The 14,351-nt window shown below is 35.1% G+C and overlaps 1 protein-coding gene and 1 non-coding gene across 2 annotated transcripts; one reads left to right on the top strand and one right to left on the bottom strand.

The window, feature by feature from the left end:
- Positions 1–8,386: 8,386 nt before the first annotated feature.
- LOC150107536 (zinc finger matrin-type protein 5) lies at positions 8,387–10,870 on the bottom strand. The gene has a single exon (XM_090391368.1). The coding sequence runs from the start codon at positions 10,735–10,737 to the stop codon at positions 10,234–10,236; it is 504 nt and encodes a 167-aa protein (XP_090247494.1). The 5' UTR covers positions 10,738–10,870; the 3' UTR covers positions 8,387–10,233.
- A 3,065-nt stretch (positions 10,871–13,935) lies between these two features.
- Positions 13,936–14,126, top strand: LOC150107535 (U2 spliceosomal RNA). Its single transcript, XR_016548267.1, has one exon. It is a non-coding gene; the product is annotated as a U2 spliceosomal RNA (small nuclear RNA).
- Positions 14,127–14,351: the final 225 nt, after the last annotated feature.

Below are 14,351 nucleotides of genomic sequence, written 5' to 3'. Positions count from 1 at the left end.
TTACGAGAAAACTTTTGATAAAATACACAGAGAAAAATTATGAAATAAAAAGAAAAAACAAGGATATCCATTACATTTGGTACAAGCTATACAAAGTTTATATACAAAGATACAAAAATACAGTTAGGTAATAAATTAACAGAAGAGACTGAAATAAATCAGGGCATCAGACAAGGATGTAGCTTATCTCCAACCCCATTCAATATACATCTTGATCAGATAATTAAAATATGGAAAACAACAATGAAACAAGGTGTCCATTTAACCAGAAGAACTGTTATCAATACAATGTATGCAGATAATCAGATTATATTACAAGACAATGAAGATGACCTTCAAAAATCAGTTTATGAATTAAACAAAATAAGCCAACAATAGAATTTAAAAAATTCACAAAAGAAAATAAAAGTCATGGCATTTAAAGATTGAGATCATGTTAGATCAAAAATAATTATAGAAAATAAAATAATAGAACAGATGACAGAGTTTAATATAATAACACATCTAAAAGATAAAGATATAGATGAAAAAATAAAGAAATTTCAGAAAATCTGTGAAACAATTAAAAGAACACTGAAACAAGATGAGAAACTCAACTAAAGTTTTATAAAGTAATGGCCACTCCCACTCTATTATATGGTTCAGAAACATGAACTGTTAAAAAGAAAGATGAAAGTAAAATACAAATTCCAGAGATGAGATTTTAAGAGCAATTAAAGGATATACAAAATTGAACCATAAAAGAAATGAAGACATCAGAAAAAGGACTAGATATTATTATTATGGGTATCTCGATGGAATCAGTAGACTCATCAAGGGAGACCCAAACTATCAAAACAATATCTGTTATGCCTCTTCTTGAATTCATTTACAGATGAAGAACTCACAATTGAGTCAGGCAATGCATTCCACTCATTCACCACCCTCTAAGCAAAAAATCTAGTTCTCACACCCTTGTTAACCACACTTTTCCTTAATTTCTAGGGTTGACCTCTTGTTCTTCCATCACTATCACACAGCTGAAATATTTTCCCTACATCAATCTTATAAAAACCTTTTAGTAATTTAAATGTTTCTATCATATCCCCTCTTCTCTGCCTATCAACCAACCTCTGCAATCCACAAGCTCTCAATCTATCAATGTAGGGAGCAGCATTTTTTACATCACTCACCAACTTAGTTACTCTCATTTGAACCCTTCCACAACCTCCTCATCTCCAAAGAATCCAGGTGACCAGATTTCAGCACAGTAATCCAAATGTGGAAGTATCAATGCCTTATAAAGGGGAATAATAACCTCTTTATCTCTGGATGTTGGTGTGTTCTTCAATAACCAAGTAATCCTATATGCAATCTTGGACACCTTAGTAATGTGGCCTCTGAACTTCATCTCTCTATCCACCAACACCCCCAAGTCTCATCAATCTCTTGGATTACCATTCCATCAATATGGTATACAGCTGGTAATCTTTTAATCCCATAATGCATAACTTTACACTTTTCCACACTGAACTGACATCCATTAACTTTTGCCCATTTTTCCAGCTTATTTAAATCATCCTGCAAACTCTCAACATTAGCTTGATTTTTTATTGCGCTACCCAACTTTGCATCATCATCAGCAATTGAATATCTCACTTCAAGCCATTTCCTATATCATTTATGTACAAATTAAACGATAACAGCCCAAGCACAGAACCCTGCCTCATCTTGGACTCTGCTCCTCCATACACTACTTTCTGGTATCTCTCCATGAGCCATTCTCTTATCCAAACCACCAGTTTAGCATCCATCCCCATCTGCTCTAATTTGTGCAAAAGTATTCCATGGGGTATCCTGTCAAAAGCCTTAGCAAAATCCAGAAGTATCACTGTGTAGCCATTTCCCTTGTCCAACTCAGATGTCATTCTATTATAAAAAGTTAATAAATTTCTAAGGCAGGATCGACCTTTAACATTTTACCAATACTTTTACCACCACTCCTGAGATGGTGATTGGTCTGTAATTGACTACCGCAGTCTTAGAGCCACCTTTATGCAAAGGAACCACTTTGCTTTCCTTCCACTCCCTAGGGACCACACCAGAGTTCAAACTTAAGTTAAATAACCAAGTAAGAGGTGTTGACAATTCCTTTGCACATTCACGCAACACCCGAGCTGATATTCCATCTAAACCTACAGCAGTGTTCGCATTTAAATTCTGCAATATACTAAGTACCTCCGATTTATTAACTTCAATTCTCACATTACTTACTGCTACAGATATCCTCACTTGGGTAATATACTTTTGAAAAGTGATCACTCAGTAACTCTACTATTACATCTGAATTAGCCACCTCAATACCATCAGCACCCACTAATCCAAAGTCATTCTTCCTTTTACTTGCCACATAGTGGAAGAACTCTTTGGGATCCCTTGATCTCCTTGGCTAAGGTATTCTCATAATCTGATTTAGCTTTTCTTACTATGCTGGTAACTTTCCTAGCTTGAGCCTTGTACTGCTTACAGGTGTACTGATTACTTTTCTCCTTGTAAATTCTCCATAACATTTTCTTTTTTCACAGATCAAGTTTGATACTACTACTCATCCATTCTGATATTGCCTTCCTCAGATACCCGCTGATTATATCCCCTGCAATATGTTCTGCCATGGGATGGATGTAAGCTTACTCTGAAGCTTGTTATAATTACCTAACCTGTAGTTCCATATATACCCCTTCTTAAGAGAGAAATTCACAAATTTTGCAACCTCCCAAGTCAATACCACATGATTGCTCTCACCAATTGGAGGTAACGAGGACACCTTACTTATGCATATGTCCTCTGAACCTACGACCAGATCCAACACTCTCACCCCATGAGTCCCTTCAGTTATGTGCTGTTTCAAGTAATTATCTCTTAGAAGGTGTATGAATTCCATTTCCTTTTTGCCACGTGATATTTCCTCCTTCCAATTAATATCACCATAATTAAAATCCCCCATAATAATCACTAACCTTGCACTCATTGCACTACTTTGCTGATACATGAATTCAACATCACCCTCTGGCCTATAGCAGCAACCAACTGTTTATTTGGTTGCGTTGGTCACTATTTCACACCAGACCGCCTCAAATGAACTATCATTCACATGTCTATCCTCTTGATATACTGCTTTCTTTGGCCGCAACTCATCAGCTATCATCAATAGTACTCCGCCCCAGTTCTATCTTCTCTATCCTCCCTGAAAATACTGTACCCATAACATTCAATTCCAGTAACATCTTCTGCTGACAGCCAAATTTCACTAATGCCTACAACTTTTGGTGAGATTGCACTGACTAATGCCAAAAATTCTTCCCTCTTATTTCGAATGCTTCTTGCATTAGTATACAAAAATTGCAGATTCCCTTTGGTGCTTGTACCAGCTTTAGAACTGATATAAATTCTACTAATTTGCAGTCCCATGCCAATTCTTATTCACTCCTTTCTTCAAATTATTCCATGAAAAAGGATCAACAAATATACATGCACTGCATACGTTTCTCCCTCTTACACTCAATCTTTTCAATTTTAGTTTTCCTGCCCAATTCAACTTGTTCAGAAAACAGTAACTCCTCCAAATGCTTGTGACTTTCCATATTCAGATGCAACCCATCTCTTGCATACAGCTGTTTTTGCCTTCAAACACACTCCAGACATCAACAAATTCCAGATCTTTTTCTGCACATTCTTGCAATCATATCATTCATTATCATTGCTCGTCTACTTAACTCATAATTGTCAAAACGAGACAGCACGCCCACACACGCATTATCCTCCCTTTGACACTTTTCTTCTTAATGATATCTAACAATATTCTTAAATCTTTTGCTACCCGATTAATACTACCACTCAGGTCATCTGTACCCACCATAACTACCATCTTTTCTGCATCATGTCCTCTCTCTTTATTGCTAAAGTCACTCTCTCTATTGTTCTGCCAGACAAGCACTCCTCAGGCATAGTGCTCTCCATACCCTTAATCATTGAATCACCATATATTATACCACTCAAAACTTCATTCAAACTCAAACAAGAATTACTCATGGCCTCATTTACTACACTTTTTACAACATAAATGAAAAGATCAAGGAATATAGAGAGAAATGGAAAGATATTGGATACCAAAAGAGGTAATTAGATATAGATCAAAGGGAAAGAGAGGAAGGCCAGCTGCAAGATGAAAAGGCCAGTGAAGCCAGAACAGGTAAATGCCTAACCCTTGAAGAGAAGAAGAAAAAAGATGCCACGATGCAGCTATCCATCAAAAATTAATATATAGCACAATAAAAACTTTCAAAAATGCATAAACCTATTCCACTAAAATGAAAGATAAGAGGCAATCTGACTGGGAAAGTTGCTGCAATCAGACAGCAACACATAAATCATTTAAGAATTATAATTCTTATCAATAATTTATGTGTGTGACTTCATAAGCAAGCAAACATTTAACTTAAATAAACAGAAATTAATTGTTTGAAATTTTAGAACAAAACATAAGAGGAAAAAATATCAAATATCATCCTTCGGTACTATAAAAATATAAAAAATACTATGGCAACAAAATTTGGAGAATCTGAAACTTCTGACAGCTGAGAGAGGTGTCATGCAGAGATGTTCTTGTTCGTGATATTTGTTTAGTCTTTGCCTGGAGGAACTAATAAAAGGATCTATCCCAGAAAAAAAAGTAATAACTGGGAATGGATAAAATTTACATCATATAAAATATGCAAATAATATAGTATTATTTATGGATAATAAGTAAAACTTAAGGTATATGATTGAAATCGTATATAAAAACAGCAATGACGATGCAATGAAGATTTTAGTAAAACCAAAATAATGGCACTGAATGGAAAAGGAAAAGAGCTTAACATAGGAGTAGAAGGAAACAGACTGGAACAGGTTAAAAAATTCAAATTAGATATGTTGATCAGACAAGTCAAATTATGAAGAACTGATCAACTGCAGAATGAATCTAGAGATAGTCAACTATGACCAAACTTAGAAATATATGCAAAATACACATCTCTCCAATGAACTTATACACAGCTCAATGACATTCCCCACAGTCCTTTAGGGTGCAGAGATTAGGTTATCAAACAGAAGAAAGAACAACTGATTAAGGCTTTGAAAGCAAGTATTTGAGCAAAATAAAACAACATAGACTGAAATGAAAACCAGCAGGAGATCAGAGAATTACACTATATTAGTTCAATAATAGCAAGAATCAAAGAAAAAATGCTTACAGTGATACAGATGTGTACAGAATGCCTACCTACTAAATAACTTCCTCAAATTTTCCAAAACAGAAGAGCAGAAAGAGATGGATAGAAAACATCAAGAGAATAAGTGGTCTGAATCCTATCTTTACAGAAATTTAAATAATTTGGATACAAAATAGGTTGGACTAAAAAGCTACTGTTCATGGTAGTTAACCTGCCTTAGATAGTTGGGAGAGGCTGATGATGACTATGAGAGCCACTCAAATCATTCAACATTTGACTCAAATTATGCTGTGTACCAACTGAAAAACTTTTATACCCCCCCATATCATATCCTAGCATTTATAGTCACATATGATCTAGTCCAGCCACCATCGCATACGTCATTTCTGATGGCTTTTTTGTTCTACCTCAAGTAATACTCCTGACTGTGCTGTTCTTGAATGTTATCTTTCCATATACATGTTTATTAGAGTTAAAGGTAAAATTATTTTAACTATAATTCAAAAGACAGAATAACAAGTACTTTATTTGAAAGAAATTATTTTATTTAATGTTTGGCACATGCAGTACAAGTAAACAGAATAAATAAAAAAAACATAAGCATTAATATAGAAACCATAATTGCAAGTCTTAAGTTTATGATCCCATCAGTGCTGGTGGTACATCCTGAAGAAAATCAGACTAGTCATGTTGATAAGTGTATAAGCTGCATTCAATGGTAACGAGACAAATTAAAGGGACATTGCAATAACATTGAAGAAAGAGGAGCTTTCCACACTTAAATAAAAAATCTGCACATATTCCATGGTTATAGCAAAATACAAATTGTATTCAGGATTGACCCTGTCTTATACGAAAGTTTAAGAACAGAAGATCAATTATTAATACCTTAAAACTACATTTGTACTTGTGGATCATTTATATCTCATCATCTTGTCCATTCTTCTCTAGAGATGAAATCATTTGTAACTAAGTTTTCTGCTTTACATATTGGTGGTCATATATTTATTACTTCTATAAAGATACAGGAGTAATAAATTTATTTAGTTTCTCCTACACGTGTGAAGTCTTTATTTAAAACATTGTATGTCTCTATTAAATGCCTATTATTTATCTTATTGTGAGAAAAGTATAACTAATTTTTTTAAAATAATAGATTGTCTATTACACGTTGTGCACACTATATATACGTGTAAGGTTAACAATGATCTAAATGAATGCATTAATTATATTAAAAATTAATTTATTAGAAATAACTGTAATTTAAAATGTATTCTTGATATGAAAAACTTACTTGTTTTCTTGCACACTTCAAGTGTGTGACATTTACTATTTTCAAGTAAAGTGCCATAACTGTAACATGTAATGTTGGCTCACTTTTTTTCTTTTCATGACTGAAATGAAAACCAAAAGTGTGATGTGTAGTTAAACGAAACATGCATGGAATGAAAAGAACATTATAATACTGCTGTGAGAGAAAGGTATTTTGGAACTTGATAGCAGATATTTATGAAGTCTTTCACATAGAAAAATGTTTCCAGTGTTTTTGATATTCTTTAAAAGGAAATGCTGTAATGCTTGAATTAAGGATTTCACATACAGAAGTTTTATTTCTGACTCTCTAGAAATAAAATCTTTTCAATAATAAATTCGTTGACAGCCACCATGATCAAATAACTTGATGGTGAATAAGATGACATTTTAAAATGAAACAAAAAAAAAAAAAGTGTAAATTACATGGAAAAAATAATATATTTTGAATGAATTTAGAACAAAGGTGAAAAGTCACTTGCCACTTGTGTCTGATAACTTGCCCACAGAATGTATTTCTGGAGCCCTACTAATAATAATGTGTGACATTTACTATTTTCAAGTAAAGTGCCATAACTGTAACATGTAATGTTGGCTCACTTTTTTCTTTTCGTGACTGAAATGAAAACCAAAAGTCTACTAATGTCTAATTGGTTTATAAGATTGTAGGTAAGATTAAGATATAAAAAAAGTGGGCTAATGAAGTCAAAGATAATAACTTCTTAGACTCCATTAACTCATCTCTTAATTATCTTTAAGAGAACTGAGGTGATGAGGGCAAAAAAAAAAGATAATGGTTTGATGGACTTTTAATTCCCTTTCCTTAGGGGCAAATGAAGGTTTACTTACTTCTATGATGATGATGATATATGATATGCAGGATGGGTGTTCATACATTTTTAGCATAAATGGAGTGAAACTATCTAGACCACGAAATTATTAGCATCTAGAGTACTGAAGATTTTTTTGGCAAAAGATCGAATGGGAGGGGTCTTCCCCTGCTCCACATATGCAGTGAGTTGTTCATGGCATAATGGGAGGTGATTTTTCTTGGTCATCTATAGAAGAGTTGAAGACTAAAGCCAAGCGGTTAGAATTATCTTTAGGTGATGCTGCCATGATATCTTGAGAATAAGAGAAATGGAAGCGCATAGAATGACAAAAGTTAGGTACAACATTATTAGCAAAGCACTAAAAGGCTCGATTGCCATATGAGCAGGGGAGAAATTTTTCACATTTGGTCCTTTCCAGTCAGATTTGGATTTATGATCTCTACCCTGCCCACATACACCTCAATGTAGCACAGGCTGAATGCAAAGCTGGGGTTTTTGACTTGGGCCATTTGAGATATGATAAATTTTTATTATGTTCTGGTTGGTATACTTTTTATAGAACCAAAGCTTTGCTTAACCAAAGTAATTAAAGGTTTTATGTGGAGCAGGGAATGAAGACCCTGGGGTTTATTCTGATTTTTAAGCATAATTTATGCAAGATTATTAATGACCAAAATTAATTCAGCTTCTATTCCAGCTTGATATGTAAAATTAGAGAAGGAAAGCCAGTCTGAATTACGAACATTGATGCCAACGAAAATGATCTCATTGTTTGGGTAATATGATTTCTGTTGTAAATTAAAGATACCAAGAAATTATATACTTGGTTTAATCCTTTATCCAAATGTAAGCAAACAAAGTTTGCACCTGAACTATTTTCAGGACTTGGGCAACTCATATAGTAGCTAATGACTTTAATCACAAGCCTTAGCATCCCATAATGCAAAGCATCTCCCTACGGACATGTATAATGCTATGCAATATGGGAAGGGTCACTACCTAGACCGGTTTTGACCTTTATTGAGGTCTCATTAATGGGAGCCAGAGGTGATACTAAGGTTGAAGTAATGCAGAAATCATATTTTCATATACGAGTAGTCAAAATGTGTCACACCTTATTATTAAGGCATGATTCCAACAACTATCTCTAATCCAGAGTATTTTAAAAATAAAGTGACACACCTTTGGGTTATTCATATACCTTTTGGTCTCGTATATGAAAATATGACTTCTGCATTACTTCAACTTCAGTATCACATCTGGGTCTGGCTCCCACTGAAGAGACCTTAATAAAGGTCGAAACCGGTCTGGGTAGTAACCCTCCCCATAATGCATGTCCATAAGGAGAGGTGCTTTGCATTATGGGATACTAAGGCAAGTGATGTGAAGTCATTAGATACTATATATATGAGTTGCCCCAGTCCTGAAAATAGCTCAGGCACAAACTTTATTTGTTTACACTTGGATAAAGGATTAAACCAAGTATATAATTTCTTGGTATCTTTAACTTACAGTATAACCAAGTGGAAAAACTTCCAACAAGATTTTTGTTGATTTGATCATTTTCCCTCTGAAGGGATAAATTTAACCTTCAGAAAAAAAAAAAAAAAAATATTCAAAGGAGTCAGAATGATGATCATAATTAGAAAAGGAAGTGCAAAATAAGGCACAAATTGATACAACAATTAAGTTCAAAATCATACAGAAGGATTTCAATGCATACATCCCCCACCACCATCCTTACAGAAGAAATCATGTAAAATGTAGTTCGGATAATCGAGGTGAACTGCAGTTGCAGAGGATGCCAATTAAAGTTAAGTACAGAATAACAACTCAGGATATGATGCATGCAAGTGGTTGTGCACATTCGTGTTTATGTTGAAACTCCAGATGTTGAGGAAGGAAGGTGAATTTTATTTTATTTATTTTTTGAGGTTATTTACTTATTTGAAATATTTCTAATTTCTATGGATTTTTTTTTTTTTTTTTTTTTGAAGTGCAGTGTTGCTATTGCTATTATTAACTATGGTCTATTATGGTTGGCAATGGTAGAAATTTAAACAGTAGAGACATGCAGTGGGGCAAAGGGCTTGTGGACATGACTCTTACATATGAAGTGCCAGGAGTATAATCCAAGCATGGCCTCAGCAGTGTCCCCTACACATTGCTATATGCTGATTCCCATCTCCAGAAGCTCTTTAGCAGAGTAAGTGGTGGCAAGATTATCCATCAGCTGGTGGAAGCCTCCTAATTTTCATTACTATCAGTTTCAGTATTGTGTACTATCTAGTGGCTGGCCTGTAGAACTGCTTTCCAGCTGCATCCCATGAAGGGTGCTACCTGCACTGCATGCATAAAAAGGATGACAGTAGCTGGAAGGCTCTAACTCTGAGGGCGAAACATTTCAAGAGTACATCAGCTTTCTTTATTTCCCCTTTAATTATGTTGTTAGTTTTAATTTATTCTTACTTGTGAAATATCACCACTACTGCTTATTGGAGAGCTGATGTGGCTCTTGAGTGTTTCATGAAACATGCATCACAGATCCTTTCTAGTGAAACTATCATATCAAATTTATATTATCCAGAGCAATAAACAACAACCATACCTAGTATTACTTTTCTAAGGTTCAAAGTCAACTGTGAAACTAACTGAAGTTATCCCCTTGTCACTGAAATTAGCACTGATCAGAAATAACTATCAACCAGTTTCTTAATTATGATTGATCACAAAATGCTTACAGGAAAAAAGAAAGATGATGCACAAAGCAAAATCTCAACTCAACTTTGCAAATAATCTTTCTCTTTCTAAAATTTACATGTAAAGATATAAAAGCTATGCTACTTTCCCCATTCAGATGCTTCTGCGTGAAGAAAATCATCTAATCGAGCAGGTATAAGCGAAGGCGGAATGTTTGGAACAGATGCTAAAACCGGCAGTAATTTAAATGGAGGTGGAGGTTCCAGAGGTGGTGTCTTGGTTTTCTGCTTTTTCTCCTTCCACTTGTTTAGCCAGGAGCTCAAGGTTGCTTCTTTCTGTTTCTTTTTCTTATTTTGATTGTTGAGATTATCTTTATATGCTTGTTCTTGAAGCTGTCTTACATCTTCAGCGGTAAGGTGACAGTATTTACAACCTGAGCCATAATCACAATGACCTGTTTGCTGAAATTTCCGACAAGGCTTCTTTACAGTTTCTTCGTTTAGAATAGCAGCTGCATCTCTGAAGTTATTGTAATGAAGCTTGCGAAGCTTCTGGTGATACACTCCTTGCAGATGTTTCTTCCTATTTTCAGCGCTGTCAGGAAATGCCCTGTCGCAATAATCACAGTAATATCGCTTGCCCATACCGTAATTATTTTAGTTTAAAAAAAAAAAAATCTATAAAGTGAAAATAAGTCAAAACAAAGTTAGTAATCGGAACATCTCTATCCAGTGAACAGTATTAAAAAAAAAAAAAAATCTGCATTCACTAGTCTAATTAAACATGACACGCAAGATTAAGATCACTCGAAAACAGAAGCTCACTGCGTTTACGCTAGGGTGCTAAACTATGACCATAGATCCGAAAAATTCTGTTATTATCGCTCTGAATCTAAATGGTAATACGGGCGTTCAAAAAATCGCCACAGATATTTAAAAAAGGCTAGACCAAAGAAAACATTGCTAAATTGGGATACATAAAATTACTTAAATTTATTATACATATAAACATTATATATATATATATAGTTTTTATGTAATATAGAACTAACTTTTACTCATATACGGTACTGATGTACTATAGGTCGATCAACCAACCTCTCGTGTATGGGCTCAACATAAAAGAAAAAAAAGAAGGTGGTAACAGTTTTCTAACACTAAAATCTAGAGAAAGAATTGCATTACTAAAGTGTCTTAAAACTTTGTTTAGATCTAGTATGTCTTAAGAAAGATTAACTGAAAATGTTACAATTTGTCGCAAACAATAGACTCAAGAAAACGCCGCTTTAGAGAAAATACAAGAGAATAGAAGCGATTTTCTTGTATTCACACGCCACATTACTCCAAAAGTACATCATATTTTGAAATATTTTATTATTTGTTTACACTCAGTATATGATATATAAGTATATGCATATAATTTTATATGCATATACTTAATAAATTAGTGTGCTAAAAGTAGTTACTCTACATTCAAGTATATGATAATGGTTAGTGGTCAACATTACTTGATGCCATGTGTTTTAAAGTATATTAGTTTGTAGAGTAGTTTCTCGCATATGTTAGTTTACGACTGATCAGAAGCGTCTTAGGATTTCTGGTGAGTAAACTCATTAAGTTGTTGATTATTTCATAAGTTTGTTAATTTTGAACTTTGGCCTTGCTTAGCTTAGTTCATAGGTGCATGATAGTGAAAAACTGTGATTGACAGTTAAAAAAAAATATGACATCAGCGCTAATCTGTGATTGAACAGTTATTGTTGTCCTACGTATTATATCTAAGCACTTTCATATTTTTAAAACTTAACCTTGCTGCCTTTAAATCTAGTCGATCAATTTATAAACGATGGGAACTCAGAAAGTCTGTTTGGAATGGAACAATCACTAAATCAGTCAACTGTGTCTGAGCAATTACCTTTCTAGTGAAACTTGGATGTGATTTTAGCGTGTTTGGCAGGAGTCCACAGGCTTAGAGAATAATGTTACCTGCATGCGGTCAATTCTTTTACAGCTTATTTCTTGAAAATTCGTGTAGACATCCACTTCTTATTATCAAGGATATAAAATGCATAGCACTATATATTTCATACACAGGGGTGGTAAATATTTCGCAGGACAAAGTTCCTGCACTCCTTAGTAGACTGCTGAAAGTCTAAATGTGAAGGGTTTTGCAGACATTCAGATCAACATTGGGATACTTCGGATATTAATCTGCAGGAGTGTAATCATAGCTATACAGCCTGGAAAAAAGGAAATAGCAATATCAAGAATCAATGAACCAGACACAGAGGTACTTAAGATATTAGTGAGGAAGTAATGTCACCACAGGTGAAAGAAGACATGAGAGCAACTAACTCTCCATAAACATAGGTTTCTGATTCTGATTAAAGTGTAAACCCTGATTCAACTCAGCAATTACTTCCATCTGTAAAGTTCTGTTTAATTTAAATGCAATGGCATCACCTCAGCTGATGATGCAGGTGAAGAAAACACATGGTGAATCTGTACTTTCGACATCTGCACTAAGACTACTTTATTACCAATAACAATTAAGAAGTACATTCTGACTACTGTTGGATTAGTTGACACTCAACCTCATCTCATAAAATTAGGGACATGCGAAGATAGTCAGGCATCAGGTCCCTATTGAATATTACCTGAGTTATTCACAGTCAGTCACATTGCTCAAAGTATCATATAAGATATTCCACATGGTCTTATTATGAAGAACGTTCTGATTCACTTTTGATCCCTCTCATCAAGATAGGTGTGGCTACATGATGATGTATTGGGATAAATCTAACGCGTTCCTATCATTACCTCAAGTAATTCATTCAGGAGAAGTTGAATGAGTGACTTTACCATTCTTATAGATCTTTGGCACAGGTAGTATGTGCTACAAATCCTAGATAACCAAAACCAATCTGAATCATCATGTGAAGTTTCTTTGAGAATACCAGATATAAGACCATGTTAGATTTCGGATCTCAATGTTCCTTTGACAATTGCACTTCCCAGGCTGTGGAGAGAAGGGAAACTTGCTTGCTACATAGCAAAAAAAAACTGTTTTGAATATACAAGGTGGCAATAAAATAACTTTCCCTCTTTGGAGGCATCTGTAGCTAAAACCAATGAACGGGATGAGACCAAATTTTATATTGAGACTTTTGAAGACACGGGGAGATGATTTTCGCGAAAAAAAAGATTTATTACCAAAAGTCTCCGATAGGGGAAAATTTGGCGCTGGCGGATCCGAAAACAAGTGGATAATTACATTACAGGCAGAAAAAATGGAATAATAACGTTTCGATGGTGAAAGCGACAGCCACACTCACCCATTCCAGCTGGATATGTGGTGCGTTACAATGATAAAAAAATCAGCTAACGCCTTTTTATTCCCGTATACGGGAGTAGGCGAGGCCATTTAGCCCTATCTAACTTTTGGAGACTGAGTGGACAGTTCAATCTCCACTGGTACCAATCAGAGATAGATGGCCCAAGGCTATCACTAATTAAGCAGTACACAGTGAAGAGAGACGGCTCAAATGTGCCGCCATCTCGTGGTCCCTGACCCTAACACAATATATTTAATGTCTGAAAATAATGTGGGTTCTACGGTCGATTTTCTTGAGTTTACAGGACGAAAAACCCGAGTTTCCGGGAAGAAAAACCCGCTTGCCCGTGCCAGAGATCAACTAACTCGGGAATCGGTGGAAAAAAGGCTTAGAAAAATTTCCTCTACTCGCCGACTAGACTCGAAACTAAGTCTTCCTTCGTGCGGCCAAGCGCCGTGGTATGCAAACGCCACATCCACTGAGCTACACAGGCTCCTTACGAAAAAAAATCGCTTCTCGGCCTTTTGGCTAAGATCAAAGTGTAGTATCTGTTCTTATCAGCTTAATATCTGATATGGGTTCGATCCGAGCCCAAGATATTAAACTGATTTTTGGAATGCGGCGAAGTGCTTGGATCTTGCTCCACCTTTGCCACGAGTTGCCCTGGTCTTGCACTACAATGATAATAATAATAATAATTAAACTAAAACAACTCGCGAGAGACGCAGATATTAATGCAGTGATTGAACTCACAGGAAATAGTGTTTTATTATCAGTTACTGTCTCTTCTTGCACTGCTTTCTGTCCTCTGCCAGGTCTATCTCCTACTGATCCAGTTTCTTCAAACTTCTTAATCATAGCTCTCAGTGCTACAGCTGTGATAGGACCTGTACGCAGGGTTATGAAGCCTTCTAAATTCCCGAA

Source organism: Typopeltis vanoorti, chromosome 4 (genome assembly GCF_054136105.1).
Source record: "Typopeltis vanoorti isolate ZY-2024b chromosome 4, IOZ_Tvanoo_1.0, whole genome shotgun sequence".
In the NCBI taxonomy this organism is placed as follows: domain Eukaryota; kingdom Metazoa; phylum Arthropoda; class Arachnida; order Uropygi; family Thelyphonidae; genus Typopeltis; species Typopeltis vanoorti.
The sequence above is the reverse complement of the archived record's forward strand: the minus strand, read 5'-3'. Positions and strand labels throughout refer to the sequence as shown.